Source organism: Cavia porcellus, unplaced genomic scaffold (assembly GCF_034190915.1).
Source record: "Cavia porcellus strain 051 isolate PalLab524CR breed Dunkin Hartley unplaced genomic scaffold, mCavPor4.1 scaffold_22, whole genome shotgun sequence".
NCBI lineage: Eukaryota > Metazoa > Chordata > Mammalia > Rodentia > Caviidae > Cavia > Cavia porcellus.
Window position 1 is genome coordinate 48,217,602 of NW_026947505.1, and position 16,669 is coordinate 48,234,270.

Here is a 16,669-nt window from a genome sequence, read left to right on the forward strand (position 1 = left end):
GGCAAAGTTCGGAGATGTAGGTTAGAGAAGCTCTATACTGCTGTGAACAGTGTTTAGTGGGTAATATTAGAAGAGCAATCTGTTGACAGGAATGCAAACAGTAAAAGCCAGGCCCACGGTCTGTACTGGAAGTTGGATAGTGTGTGTTATATGCTGGAAAAATTTGTCTACTTTTTGCCCATGTTCTGAGATTGTGGAAGACTCAGATAAAGGGTGGTACACTCATTAATCTAGAGGAGGACATTTCAAGACAGCCTAACATTCAGCTGGTAGCAAGGGTATGGATGGTTGCTTTTAGTCAGACTTATAGGGAAAATAAGAGGCAAAAAGAAGGGCAGAAAAATTTGAAACTCTTAAAATTTGGGCTCACAAGTTAGGACCAAAGCAGGTGTGGCTGCTAAAGACATTAGTGTCATTAAAAGGAAAAACAGTACTTTACATATATAGAGAGACAAGATATCTTGAGGGTATCTTAGGAATTAAGACCCCACTTATTGCATGTTTGAGGGTAAAAAAGTACTTGTCTTTCTTTGAGAAGAGTCCCTGTAACCCCTGCTAGAGAAAGACCTCCTAGGGAATGAATTCCCTGGTATTCATTTCACCGTGCTCAACCATCTACAAATTCAGAGGCTGCTGCAGCCACGCTTCATGGGGGCCTCACTACTGCTTCCACAGGCAGTAGATGCTGGTACTGCCCGCATCACACTTCTTTACTGGCATGCAGAGTTGTGGAGTCAGGGATGCTTCCATTCTGATTCAAAGAAAGGCCCAGTTGTGGGAATGAAGCCAAAGGTACAGTGAAAACTCTAGGAAGTTAAAGATGCCAAGAATGTAGAATGTCTGCCCAGGAAAGCTGCAGGCTATGAGTAGTTACCCAAAAGAGAAGCTGTGTCAGCTGCAAGCATGCAAGGCACTAGGGGTTTGACCACCTCAGCCATTTGGAACTCCTATTTTACCACCATGTGTCTATGACAGCAGACATGGAGCTGTCTGATTTAATGTCTGCCCTTTGGTTGTATTCTGTGCTATACCTTTATTCGTTTCTCATTTGGAATGGGATAAATCCGTATCACTGTACTTCAGGATTATATAGTTTTTGACTTTTTACAGAGCTTGCCTTGAGTTTCAGAAAAGACATTTGAAAAATGCTGAACTGCTGAGACTTTGGGAAAAGGATTACTGCATTTCTAGGATGGACACAGGATAGTTGTATTACAGATCGGTGGAATTATGAACTTGCTATTTTCTTTACATGATGATGAAATATGAGTTAAGGAGATGTATTTAGGAAGCAAATTGAAAGCAGGTAAAATGTGGCAGGTAGGTAGAGTTTCAAATTGGTGGAGCATGCTTCTAGGTGTCACGGGGTACATCATGGAGGCCTTGTGATCTTTGTCTGGGTCTCTGTACTTCCTATTCTGGCACTCTTTCCCTGCTCTGCTTTCCAGCCACCGTGAACTAAACAGCTCTGCTCTGCCATGTCTTTCTACGATGATGTATCTTCCTTAAACAAGCAGATCATGACTGAAGCCATAAACTAAACCTTTCATTTGTATTGTGATTTTTGGGTTTTGTGCCTTAGTGATGAGAAAACTAATGCACCCTACCTTCCTTGAATCTGAATCTTTAAGTAGAAGGAAAAAGTAACTTAAAATTTTCTGAATTCATTCATTTCAACATTCATTTATCTTGAGATATTTTCTATTATTATGCAAGTGCTCGAAATCTTCTCATGATTTAAAATATAAAACAAAATTTATCCCATGCTAAATGAAACTTTAGTTTCTTAGAAAGCTACTGTTCTCTTTTTAAAATAAATTGCCTAGAAGCATAAATGTAAATTGTTAAAAAAAAAAAGTGATAAATATAATAAATATGTAAAGAACAAAAATAAATACATCTTGCCACTATGGGTCTAGGTACAAACCTGGCTGTCTAGTCCCTCCGCCAAATCTATCGAGTCATAATTTCCTCAAACAAATTCTCTCATTCTTAAGTTAGCCAAAGTTGGTATCTGTTGCTTATAATTTAAGAAATTTAACTGATATATTTCAATTTTTAACTTGATAAATCAAACTACCCAAAGCAAACAAATACAATTTTCTTAAGATCTAAAGATAAAATGTAGTGTAGTTCTTCCCTAAATTAAGCCCTAGTAGGTTTATTATTTACCTGAATCAGAGCCAAGGGTTTTTCTCGACTTCTGATAAGAGCTGCTTCCTGTTGTAGCTCTTCTTCTACAATAGACGCAAAAGTAACTGGAGCTACCACAGAAGTCGTCAATGAAGAAGATAGCCAGGGACTGTAAGAAGAATAAAAATGAGTTTGAATCACCTTCTCCAATTTTGGCAATGAAGAATTTCTCTGAAATAAGCAATGCTACATCACCCCCCATAACAACTATGTAAGAGGACTGAGAAGTGTTTGCAGAGCTTACACAATGACAAGATAACGGAAAAAAGAATAGTTATTATTTTATTTGGATCAGTGTTACACAGGAAATTTTTTTAAAATTCCAGAAAGTGGGGATGGAGTCAAAGCAATATAACAACCAAAAAAGATAAAAGTGTGGAGTACAGAATACTTAAATAATGCATCCTACTTAATAGCTTAGTATTTCCAATTTCATAGCATTTTCTTTCAAAGCTAAGCAGGAATTTAATTTCAGAGGCCACAAATCAATCAGTTAACCTTACTTGGGACTGTCTAGAGGTGGTAAATCTGAAATATGGTTGCCTTCTGGTCCTGAGGTACCATGAGTAGAACATCTGCAAAGAAAACATTAAGATTGGAGATTAAAGCTTACAGTAATTGTGAGTAAATTGCTGATTAATAGATACAGGCTCCTACCTCAGGAGGCAAATCAATGTATTCAATCAGACCCTCTTTTAAAATTACAAGTTGACAAAATAATCTACAGATACTTCTACTACTATTTCAAAATACATAGAAATCAGATACAGCAGTACCTGAGTTCATCAATTTAATTCATTCCATGATTCTGGAAAAGATGACCACATTGTGTTTATTCAGGAAATATGGCCAAAGTTACATTCATCACCAGATGTAGAGTTCACAAACAAAAGCCTTCAGGTACCACTGTAACCACCAAATCTTGTGGATGACTAATATGCTTGGATAAGCTAAGGATTATAAACAGGAGTACAGGACTTGATCTCTAATATTTCATAGGCTAGATGAGGAAACAACATATAAAATAACATAAAACAGAATTTAGGACAGTATCTAACAAGCTGAGTTCTATTATCTATAAAGACTAAAAATCAAACTGTTTTAGTCACTTCAAAGGTGGCAAAAAGAAAGAATTTGGGAGACAATAAGAAAAAAGTATGCAGGAGGCAGATGGGAAGCATTCTAAGAAAACTGAAAAAAAAGTAGTATAATGATTGACAATTTTAGAACAAAAGAAGTACGTACGAATTACCTAAATTAATCAAATGCCTTCTTTCAGCAATGAGCAAAGTAACACTTAGATGAGCACAGAAAGCCAGGCCTAAGACACTGACTTCCTAATTCAGTTACGTATAGTTACCAACACGTCTGAGAACTATGAGCGGTGCTAAAAATCAAGCTGATTAACACTCTTAAGATACGATTTTGACATAGAGATAATTTACTGAAGCATCTCTGACAATCTGATTTATTAGCAAGCAATGTGTAATACTGAATGAGTATTTCTTTATTCAGAAATGGAACTAGGAAATCCAGAACATAAGTTCAGCCTTTTTTTTGAAACGTGCAAAAATTTCTTTGCGTTGAGTAAGGTATGGATTGTGCGTGATTTCTCAAATTGAGTTTTTAAAAAATCTAAAAAAAAATGTCTACACATAAGTACCTCCCTGGTAAGTGCAAGGTCTAGAGTCTGATTCCTAGTACAAACACATACATACGAAACAGTCTATACTACAACCTTAGTTTTATGTTCCTACCAACTTGTTTTGAAAGCCTATTTCATCATTGTTTTGGGCTCTTTGCTATTGTTATTTGTCTTTTTTGTCTCTTGTTTTTCTAGTAATTTGTTTTGTTTTTCCCTCTAATGCAGAAAGGATAGGTGCACCTGTAGAGGCTTATACATGCCTAGAACTGCTCCTAAAACAGTTTATGAAAATCGATTATATTATGTGTGATGAAATGAACAGCTACTTTGAAGAAAAAGACATTATGGTATCCACTGCTAATTTCCTATTGTCATGCTATAAAATCCAGTAATGATTTTATTCGTTTAGAGTGGTTTTAGTCTGTTTTATATTATTTAATTTCAACATGCATAAAAGTATGGACAGCTATTTTGAAGAGAATAGAGACATGGTAGCCATTGTTGATTTTCCTATTATTTGGTTCTGAAGGTCTGAATACCTCCACCCATAACTCTGTTCTGATCAGTTTTATACTATTTTGTTTTGCATCAACTCATTGTGTGTGAAGACATAGACAACTATTTAGAAGAAAACAAAAGACATTATGGTAGCCAATGTTGATTTCCTGTTGTCTTGCTTTGAAATCTATGTCACATTGTTTTCTTGTGATCTCTTTTGTTCTGTTTTACCCTCTTTAAAATAAAAAAAAAAAAATTTAAAAAAACAGTCTTTACAGAATCAAGTGCATAGATAATACATTAAATTCACTTGAAGGCCAAATAACTCCAAATCATATGAAAGATAAAACCTTAAGAGAATGTAGAATTTATCTAAACACATAGCAGGCTTTGAAGATCTATTTCTACTAATAAATACTAAAATAAAGACTGTATGTGAGCCAAAAAAAAATTATACTTAAGCGTACAACAGTATGAGTATTGTAACTGATTGTACTACATAAGCAAAGTACCATGGATTCAGAAAGCAACATAAAATGAAAAATGGTACATAAAATGAAAGAAAATAACAGTAACACTGGGGAGATCTCTAGAGATAGGATTTGGATTGTATAAATACGTGAAGTCACATGGTTAAAGTTTTAGTAGCTTACTTAAAGGCAGGGCTTTTTTTTCAACAAACAAAAAATAACTGATTGATGGTAAGGGAGGGACTTAAATGGGAAATAAAAAAAAAAAAAAAAACCACTAAGGCCACAGTATATAAAATGCACTGAAAACTAAAATGTGTAGACCTGACATGTGTGTGAGGGCAAACAAATGAACTGACAGCCTAAGTACTGTCTCATTTAATCCTCATGGTACTTTGTGAAAAACATGTATGTTATTTTCATTATACATAATGGAAACTAAATAAAACTTGCGTGATTCACAAATTGGGTTAAGTAGCAGAAAGCTGCCTCAGATCCAGGACTTTCTCACTTACTTCCCTTAGTCTGGAATACATTCCAAGTCAGTCTTTTCATTTTTTAAGGAGTGGTTCAACATCACCTTCCTTCTTTTCCTATAGAACTTGAATTATTATTGTAAAGCTTCATATACTGTGTCAATATTGCTTAAATGTCTGTCTTAAATGCTACACTAGTATCTCAGGGTATTTCATTTGTTTTGTTCATATTTGAACCTCAATGTCCAGCAGAACACCTGAAACATATTTGTTTATTAAAAAGTAATTAGAGAATAAATGACTGAAAGAGGAAAGTCAAAGTTTTTATTTTGAAATACGTTACCTTTTGTAAATATCAGGTAAAATAAAAGTAGTTTTTTTTCTAAGTTCCTAATTCCTTTGAATTACTGATAACTTTGTCTTTCAGAGAGAGGTAATGAAATACAAAATGAAGTGAGAATAGTTCCAGTTATAGGATTTTAATTTTTAATGATGCCCTTTCTATAAGCTTGAAACCTGCTAGATCTCTACCGAACACCCAAAAGAAATCTCTAGGACAAAATTGAAGACAGCTTCAGGCCAGGAGAAAAAAACGAAGTTTTAAGAAAATAAACTAGGCAAATATTAGCATAAACTTATAACAACACGATGAGATAATGAAAATCTAGACTAGAATATGAAATAAATGCATGTAAATTCTACATTCTGATGAAATTACCTTAGCGAGAAACTAAACAAAAATGTCTTTGGTTAAGTCTTTTGGAAGGTCTAAAGGCAGTTACCATGGCTGTAGGACACAGATTTTCAACAGCATTAAAGTAATAATATAGAACAAAAACACAGAATGACTCAAGATGCTAAAATATACTCCTCATGCTCTGGGGATCAATTAAAATGTTCTGCCATTCTCAAAGAAATGCAAAAATACTTTACAACCATTCAATTTTATTTAATTGTCAAAAAAGAAGCAGCAACAAGCTACCTTTAAAAGCATGTTCCTCGCTAAAATACCTGAACAATTGGACCGAAGTGTCTTGTATTGTACAGGCCTTGCTAAGGCACATATTTTATGAAGCACTTTCATATGTAATATTTAATAATATATATTTCATAATATATAATTTATGAAATATTTCATATTTTATGAAGCACTTTCATATACTTTCACTAAGACTCATAGTAAACTGGTATGATGCACATTACAATTTTCATTTCATACATGATAAAGCTCAGACACTGAAATATGTTTCCTAAATCTATAACCCCAGAATTCTTTTCATTAGTAATTTTTCAATTAGTAATCTCATTAAATACACATTTACTGAAAACAATTTCAAGTCCATTAAAATTTCAACTGAAAGAAAATGTGTTGAGTAAAATTATGCTGTGATTTAAAGGACAAAAAAATATTCTAGGTTTCAAACACTGATATAGTATCACTAAACTACAGCAAAAAAATAGATTATAGCCTTATGGAGAGTCACAGGGGCAATATAAAAATTTAGCTACTGTTCCATGAAAGATTTGTTCAAACCAAAGAGTATTACTCTTATCAAACAGACTTTAAGATAAATTACATTTTGTTAATATAATTTGTTTTTATTTTACTTAAAATTTTATACTAGCTTAATTACAAAGACATATAAGATAGCTCTTTGGTTTTGTAAGTAGCTTTTCTTACTAATTAGATAATTAGAAACACAAAAGCATTTTCTTGCCCAGAATTATACAAGAAGTTATTTAAAGACCAAAATGAAAGGAAATACATAAGTAACAATGAACAAGTAGAAACTGTACAAATCCCTCTCTTCTACTTTTTAACAGTGCTAAATGATATTTCGTTGCTTGCTGTAGCCTTTGGGGGAAGGAGAAGTCACATTTCTAAAATTAAAACAAGAATGTCTGATCTTCAGAATTTCCTGAAATGAGCCCCTTTTGCTCCTGCTACCCTAACACAGCAAAAGATCGATCGTAAGCATTCCTCTTACTGCTTTAACTCCTTTTTTTTTAAAGAGAAAAAAAGGACATGAAAAAACAAAGCAGTAAAAAAGGGTACAAGGAATAGAGAATTTCAAGAAAAAAAATATACAGTAAGAAATCCCCAGTTAATAGGTTACATATTATCTTCCCAGAAACAGTTGTCCAAATTACAAAATTAAAGCATATAAAGTGGACATTCATACAGTGACATTGGAGACGGTTCTCTTCAATGATCCAACAAAAGCTCAGTAATAGTATTTTCCATCCTACACACTCGAACATAATTTCCTGTTTATATATTCCTTTTTTCTTTTAGAAACCCCAAGTTCAAAACGTGACAATAAAAGGAATCAGTAATCGACCTATTTTGTTATTCATGATTATAAACATAACAATCATGTATTTGTAATTGAATATAAAAATGTTTATAAGCTACAACCGTTCAAGTCCTTCTTTCTCAGTAAAGTTGTTGTTCCTAATAACTTTAGCCTATGGTTTTTTTTTCTCTGAACCACTTATCTGGCATGTAATCATGTATCACTTTTGTGACCTTTTAAATACTGTTAAATAGTACCATGGTTTCATTCTTTATGTCATAAAACTTTTAAATGTGTGCCCATTTAAATTTACCAACTACATTTTAAATGTGTTAAAGGATGAGCCTGTGTATTTTATTTTTATATAAACCAAACTGAAGTCAGTAGAATGTTGTTTCTAGCAGGTGTCCTGTAATTTAGCGAACATTTTATTTTGTCTCAACTGCTTTGTATTTCCATTTTTAAAAGGTTATTTACTATTTAAATAATATCCATGGTGAAATAAAAACTAAAGCTCAACCTATGTTTTTCAAAATCATTATCAAATATTAGCCACAGTAATTCAAAACATTAACTTACATGACAAACATACCATAAATACATGTTTGAACCATACCGCTCTTCAATTCAAACCTCATAAAATGTACTTATTATGGCACACATTTTTCAGTTAGGAACTCTGATGTTATAGCACACTCTAGCGATCAACTATGAAACCACAGATTCTTAATATTTTGTGAGTTCTAAAAGTTACTTATCCAAGAAAAAAAATTTAAACGTCAATATAGTTAATATTTAAAATATAAAATGCTATAAAAATCTTAATTTTCATACTTTTAAATTCATACATTTAAGTCATGCAATATAACTCACTATATTAGAACAATATAACTCTCTATATTAGAAATTTCACTTAAAACAGAGCTACAGTTTTAACTCATTGATTTATTCAGTCATTCAACTGTTTGCTTATCACCCGCTACAAGCTAGGAACCATTCATTCCAAGCATCCGTGACACCTGACTAGCAAAGAGAGACATCTTTCTTGTTCTCATGGAAAACAAGTTAAGTACACAGATCAGAAAATATTTGTACTTGAAAACATTCAACAAAATATCACACTAATAGATATTATAACTGTGGAAGATAAAACAAAATTGGACTTTTCCCAAATATATAACCAAAAAGACTAAAAGAGTCAAACCATCTAGTCAAGGAGTAAAAACCAAGAAAGACACATAACACATTTCAGAATAATCCAAGAAAGCTAAACTACACAGGTCATGTTATAAGCAAAACTAAAGAGGCTGGCAGGAGTACATAGGTCTTGAAGATCAGATTAACAATTTTAGCTTTTATCCTAAAAGCAATAAACTCTATATTTTAAAAAGAACAAATCAGTTCAATGTACTGGAAGAAAGGCCATGGCCAGTCCGATCAGGAGGGTGACTCTGGAAGCCCAGGTGCAGCATGAACGAGGGCCAGAGTCTTAAAGATGGTTTGGTATACATATTACAGAAATACCATTTACGAGTATTAGAGACTGCATGTCCTAGTTGACAGACTGATAATCAGTGAAGAACACAGAGGATTCAAAGACTTTCCAGAGCTACTGGGGGGGGGGGATCAGGAAGAATGGGTTTTGTTTTTTCTACATTTTGCTTGATTCTCGTTTTCTTAGAAAAGACACGTGAGGACATAAAGGTGGTCCTCATCTACCTTATTCTCCTAACTGCATTGTGTGACTGTTTTTTTCCTTCAAAGTCAAAATGGCCCCGCAAGGTAAATACTCTCAATCAATTCAGACACCGAGGCCACACAATTCAAGTCATTCACAAAAGAGGACTTCCAGAAATGCTTCAGAAAGTGCAGAAACGATAAGATAAGTGATTCCAAATAAGAGGGAATATTTTGAGGAAGATTAATGGTAATGTTTCTTTTACTGTAGTAATTTTAAAAATTTATTATATCCCATACTGATTATAAATATCTTAAATGGTACCCAATTTACATTTGTGATCTCATCAAACAACACAATTCTAACTTGCAAATTAATATGTAAAAAGATTTAAATGGTGTCTTTTATGTTAGGTTCTAATTATGATTTTTATTTTATTTTTTTTAATTTTGTATTTTTTTGAAACACTCAAACTCATGACTGTGCTTACCTGACAGGCACTGTGCCAGAGCTAAGTCCCTAGCCCACAATCTTTATTTTAAAATAGCATTCCACTGCTTAAAGTATTTGAAGTTACAGAGGTGAACAGGTGACTTCTACGGATTCTTTCTGAAATCTAACTTTCTGCCTTATAAGACAATGGCTCAAGAACTTTGCTTCTAAATGGACTTATGCATAATAAGGAAGCCAGCTGCAGTACCAGCAATAAAAATGTCTAAACATCTTATCTAGTGGATAGTTTCCAAATGATATTGTTACAAGTCAGTTCCTCTGAAGCTACCTGAGAAGAAGGTAGCTAAATGTGAGGTGAAACCACTATGTTACCAGTCCACTCCTTGCTTCAGAGTTTATATTTATCTATTTGATACATTGGAATGGTTGGTTCACAAGATTTCATTTCAAAAAAGAAGGTTCAACAACTATCAAAAAAGTGTTTATTATTATGTTAATCAAAACAATGTGGTCACAACTGACATTATTACACTTTTGTTTTATCAAAACACTCTAAGAAGCAATATTTTTAGGAGATGTCACAGTTACAGAAACAAGACACTACGTCTTCATTTATCCAACCATTTTCAAATATTTTCCTTTTTTCTAACATTGAGCTTATAAAACCTCAAGGAGTTTCCCTTTTGAGCTATCGTAACAAATTTACACATGATGTCAGGGAAGTTATTTTTATTAAAACACTATTTAAAATTGTAAGTAGATTTTCACATTTTTAAAAGTATGAAACATCTTTTTAAAATATACTGGACCAAAAAAAGTAATAAAATAATAAAATATACTGAACTTTAAAAACCATTACCAAAAGTGGCTACAGAAAAAATTAGAAACATCCAAAAATATGATAATACCTGTTACTATACCAGATAGACAGACTGCAGCACATCATACAAAGAGAGAAAACAAACATGTATACCACCATCGATGAGTCTCAAAATAATTATGCTGAATAAAAGATTCTATAAGATGATAGATATATTGAATGGTCCCATGATATACAATTCTAATATACAAAGATTAGATACTGAGAAAAGTAAAATGATGATTGAGAGGAAGAGGAATAAGAAAGCTTCTGAGAATAATAATTATGTTCACTATCTTGAATGTGGTATGGATTTCATGGTGTATACTAACTTCATGTTACATAGTTTAAATACATACACTTTACTCAAAATATACCAAAGAGAGAAAGAAACAGACATGCTCTAATTTTAAAACTGAGTGTAAAACAATGTATAAAAACCTGCCTCTTAGTTGTGCATGGTGGTATACACATGTAATCCTAGATGAGTTAAGTGACTGAGGTAGGAGGGTTCCAAGTTTGATGTCAGCTCTCCATTATTGAAGAACTACAATCTGCTTCATAAAAGATTTAAGATCATTTCACAGCATAAAAGCAACTTATAATATTTAAGTATAACATACATTATAGGTTTTTTTTTGTTTTTTTTGTTTTGTTTTTTTTTACCTTATAACTTTCGGCGCCTGAGAATTTTCAATTCCTTTAAAACAAGCTTTTCTGACATGATCTCCTGCACTACGGTTAACAGATTTTTTGTCTTCTAACGAAAAATCCCGGAATGACTTGGAGGAAAATGAATGTAGAGAAGATGTCCTATAAAAGAAAGCAAAGTTCATGTTAAAACATCCATTTCGTAAAAGGGCATCATTAAATGAGACAATAGAACACAAGCCAAACATTTTATAATGATATAATTATAGTTTTCAGCTTGATATTGAATTATTGCCATCTATGGTGAACCAACCAAAACTATACAATAAGAAAAAGGAGCTAATGGACACCAACACAGCACATAAACCCAGATATTGAAATTAGCAATGACACTGAAATACCTACTGTAACTATGCCTCAGAGTATAGCAACAAAAATGTAGAGAATGACTTAATAATGATCAGGTAAACTTGGCAGAGGAAAAGAAACAACAACATTCTTGGCATTTCAAGAACTGTAATACAATAAAAAACAAAATTCACTAGGACGGACTTGGCAGACTGAGAGTGAATAAATGAGATAAATCAATAGAAAGATCTGAATCAACAGTGATGATTTATGGAATCTTTAAAGGTCTAACTTGTATGATTGGAGTACCAGAAGCACAGGAGAGATACAGTAGACAAAAATATTTACAAGAAACAATTGCTAAAGTTTTTTAAAATTTGAGAGAAGACATAAATTTAAAAATGTGAGAATTTTTGGGGCTGGGGATTTAGCTCAGCGGCATAAGCGCCTGCCTTGCAAGTAGGCAGTCGTGAGTTCGATCCCTGGTACCGATTAAAAAAAAAAAAAAAGAGAATAAAAATGTGAGAATTTTAGCAAACATCTAAAAAGATAAATGCAAAAAAAAAAAAATCATACCTAGGCACAACTTCTTAAAGCTAAAAAGAAAATCTTGAAAGTAGCCAAACAAATACAATAAAAAATGGGTATTTGCTTCAGAAAAAAATGGAGGCAGAAAACTGGAAAGATATCTTTAATGTAATGACAGCAGAAAAAATGTCAATCCAACCTATATTCATGTTAGTGTGATTAGAATAGGATCCTCCCCAAGTCAAATCTTGAAATTTTCATAACCCTGGTCAAACCCTGATTACAACAGGGTTGTACAACACAAAACAAAGGTATCTGTTCCAGAGGAAATTGTGAGATAATAAATGCTGGTCCTTTTAAGGTTCTTTGAGGGGATAGTTTGTTTTGAGGCAAGAGAATATACACAGTATTACAAAAGTAAAAGAATCATAAGGAAATATTATAAACAACTTGATGCAAATAAATGTCAAATTACATGCTATGGACAACTATCCTGAAAAAAATTTATAAGAATAAATTCTATATAGAAGTATACTAAAAAATTTAATTAGCCTCAATGGCTTTTAAATTAAAAAATTGATAAACTGATTCTAAAATTTGTATGAAACTCAAAAAGCCTATACTTTCTTAAAAAAAAAAACAAAAACAAAAAAAAACTAAAGTTGGAAAAAGATAAAACAAATTAAGAGTCATCACCATAGTGTGATACTGGCATGAAGACCGACAAATCAAAACAGAGCAGAGAAGATCCATTAGCCCCTCAGCTGTACTATGTACTCGTTTTACTTTCAATAGCTGAATGGCCAAAGCATTTTAATAAGTGGCACAACTACAACTGAACGTCTTTATAAAACATAAACCCTGACTCCATGTCATCCTATACACCATGATTCATGTGATACATTCTTAATACAAAAGTTAAATAATCTAGAAAATAACTAAACACTATCATAAGTTGGTATGCAAAAGTTTTTAGAGGACACAGGTAGCAATAATCATCAAATAAAGATTTAGTAAGTTAGACCTAACCAAAATTAAAAGCTTCTGCTCAAAAGAAGAAATCATAAAGAAAATAAAATATATAAAACATACATTGATTGGATAAAGACTTGTATTCAGACTATAAAATAATCCCTAGAATTCAGTAATATAAGACACAAGTAAGGGTGGCAAGAGAATATCTGTTTGGAGGCAGCAATGCCTGTGAAACGTTCCAAAGGTGTGCTCCAGAAAAAACAGGTACTACACAGAAACTGAAGTAGCTAAGAGAATAGCACACAGGAAGGCAGACACCGAGAGAAATCTACTAGACTTGAATCTAGTATGGGATATGGTTTAATCCTAGGCACTAAGCAGAGTGAAAAGCCTTTCAGGAGCATCTTAGAAAACTCTTAGGGGCTCTGGGGAAAGCTGAAAAGAAGCACATGATCCCGCTAAGGGACCTGGATTTAAGCAAAGAGAAAGCATGGCTAAAGGGGTTACTGAGTAGGCAGCAACTGTGAACAGCGAGAACCCAGAAAGATAAATAGATAGACTGGCTCTGGACAGGAAGTCACTCAGTTCCTCCCCTACTTACCAGGAGGGTCGTGCCTGTGGGATTCCCTGCTCACTGCCCACCATCTACCTGCAGGTGCCCGCCCAGGAGCTCTCAGCACCCCAGCTGGAAGTGCTGAGCTTGGTGGGTTCTGCAGCACTGCCAAGTCCACAGGCTGCAGAGCGATGCTTTGTGGAGAGCCTGAGAGTGGTACCTTGGTCAAAGGGTGTCCTCCAGCATGACTATTAAGAAACCTTGTGGAGAATACAAGAGGCACCTACAGGGTTTGCCATGAAGGAAGAGATCAGATATTGAGAAGACCTGTGCAGAATGGGCAGAAAACTGGGTGCTAAGCAAACCACACTGTACCCTTCAACTCAACTCAGTGATTTTGACCTTAACACAAAGGCAAAGTCCTCCAGTTACTCACATGCAGGGTACGATTTGTAGGAGGAAAGCAGAATCAGGATCAACAAGCCTTCTCAGGCACAAGAAGGCAACTGAACAAATCATAGAGAAGGACTAGCCCGGAGTCCTGCACAAGTGGACAACAGAGTGAAAACAGTGAGGAAAAGAAGCAGGCGGCAGCCACAACATATTCTAAGGAAAGTGGGAGTGCAGGATACAGCTAGACCCAGAAACCCATCCAGAATTCAGACTGCAATATAAAAGAGACTGTGACGGACAATTTAATTTTAAGTTTTTGTAACTGTGTGGAGTTTCCTAGGGGGAGGGATGGTTGCCTTTTGGCTTCCTCTCTTATTCCTATCGTCCCTGTCTTCCTTTCCTTTTTTAATCTAGCATATACATGGGAAGCATCTGTATATATGTAAAGAAGAAAAATAGAGCTTTGAATAATACCTTTCTTGGGCAAGTCAGGGTAACCTTAACCATAACTGCATACGGAAGATCCAAACACAAGATCATTATCCGCAAATTAACAAGTTCTGGATCTCCTACAGCTTCCCTCAGTCTTTAGTTTTATTCACTTCCTTCAGCATCCCTTTTCCCTTTCCCCCAAACATTCTTTCAAACCTTCCCTCCATCAGCCCTCTACTCTGGCTATAAAAATGATGCTACCAGAATTCAAGCCCCGCTTTCCCTCATTTGTTATTTTTTCTTTTTAATCATCCTCCTAGACTAGTAGTATACTACAGATGTTATGGGTCACTGCTAAAAGACCTTAACACATGTTTTAATGTACATGACTGACATATGGTTGAATCTGCTGGTGTTGAAATAACTTGTAATATGGCAACAAGGTTGGTCCTATTAACCTGAGTAGATAAAATAATACAAAAAGCAAACAAAACCAAAATCTCATCACCAAGAAAGAGACCTTAACCAAAACAAGAATCTTCTCTAATTGATCCTCAATGCTCAACACAAAAGAAAGAGGAAAAAAGAAAGACAAGACAAAAATAAAAAGCTTCCAAAACTTTCCCCAAAACTGATCCAATGAGCACTGACCGGAAGGAAATAGAAAAACAAAATGGCTAATACATATGAAGAAAAAAAAGGAAAAACCACAAAAAAAAACAGATAAGGTGTGCAGAGAGCCGCAACATAATACAATTAAACATAATAAAGTCAGATCTTGGACTTAGTAACAAAATGATCACCAAACTTAATGAATACAGAAACCATAAGCTAGGTGAACTAACCAAAATGATACAAAATATGAATGAACAGTTAAGCCAAGAGTTAAGAGTCTACAAAAAGATACCACACAGAAATACAGGATTTTAAAAACTATACTGAAAGTATGGGCAGCAAAAGCAACCAATGTGAGAAGACAGGATTAGAACTGGAAGATGGGACTGACGGAGAAGAGTCCATATACTCAGAGATACCTTAAAAACAAGCAATCATGGAAAATGGATCAAAAGCTGCCAGATGACTCAAAGAACAATAACCTAGAACAAACAGTAGAAGAGGGCACAAACGGTGCAAAAAAAAAAAAAAAAAAAAACCTCTTTATTGAACAGCAGAAAATTTTCCATGTTGGGGAAAGAATTCAACATACTGATGAATAAGGCACATACAACCCCAAAGAGCCACATCAAAAAAAAAAAGCCTCTCCTCCATGACACACAGTTAAAATCACAGAGGTCCAACACAGGGAATTTTAAAAGTTATTAAGTGAAAAGCAACAACACATTTATAAAGGTCAATTTATGAGAATTACAGCAAATTTATCAACTTAAACATCTAGGGGAGAAGCTCATACACAAGTTCTTCAATCCAAAAGCAAAATAAAATACTTTTAAACCAAATTAATGAATCCTGAAAAACTATCTTTCAAATTTGATGCAGAAATAATGACCGTTCATGACAAAAAATCATAAGAAATTCCTAACAAAAAACAGGAATCAGCCAACCCCTTTTCTATACCAACTCTCTAGGTTAAACAGTCTCAACTCTCCAATTCATAAAATAAAATATTGGACATAAAAGATCAGATAAGTATCAAGTCTCAGATTAGAAGATTAAATTAAAAAATAAAACAAGAAAAAAATTAAAAAATATGCTACTTTTAATGTTTAACACATTCCCACTGGCTTATATCACTGATGATACAAATTGATCTAACTACTTTTACTGGTCTTTTCACTACCAAAAATATTTTAAATATCTGTAGATGGACTGATTCTAGTTAGTTGCTTGAATCTGAATTACTGCTCAAATATAAATTTTAATACTGTTAATACCAGTTCAAATTATTATGGTAATCAAAAACTTTTATTTCATTAAATTACAAGAAATGTATTTATATTCATTCGTTTGCTTGTTTAAGACAGGGTCTCACTGTGCAACTTAGGCTAGTCTTGAACTCACTATGAAACCAGGTTGGTCTGGAACTTCCAGCAATTTTCCTGGCTCAACGTCCTGAGTGCTGGGATTACTGGCATGCACAACTGCAATAGGCTTATATTCATGAATATTTATCAACAATTAATCCTCTAAATTTTAACATGGAAATCTCTCAAGTACCTAACCCTGGTGTATAAAATATGCATTGACAACTGCTATACAACA

The 16,669-nt window shown here is 33.8% G+C and overlaps 1 protein-coding gene across 3 annotated transcripts in view; it reads right to left on the reverse strand.

Annotated features, from left to right (window-relative positions):
* Positions 1-16,669, reverse strand: part of Ibtk (inhibitor of Bruton tyrosine kinase) — a 78,267-nt gene that overhangs the window by 1,985 nt on the left and 59,613 nt on the right. For all 3 annotated transcript variants that reach the window (XM_063233128.1, XM_063233129.1, XM_063233127.1), the window contains exons 26-28: positions 11,236-11,382; positions 2,697-2,768; positions 2,173-2,302 (exon numbers count right to left, since the gene is read on the reverse strand). In XM_063233128.1, the coding sequence (XP_063089198.1) occupies positions 2,173-2,302; positions 2,697-2,768; positions 11,236-11,382 (349 nt within the window). The remainder of the gene's footprint in view (positions 1-2,172; positions 2,303-2,696; positions 2,769-11,235; positions 11,383-16,669) is intronic.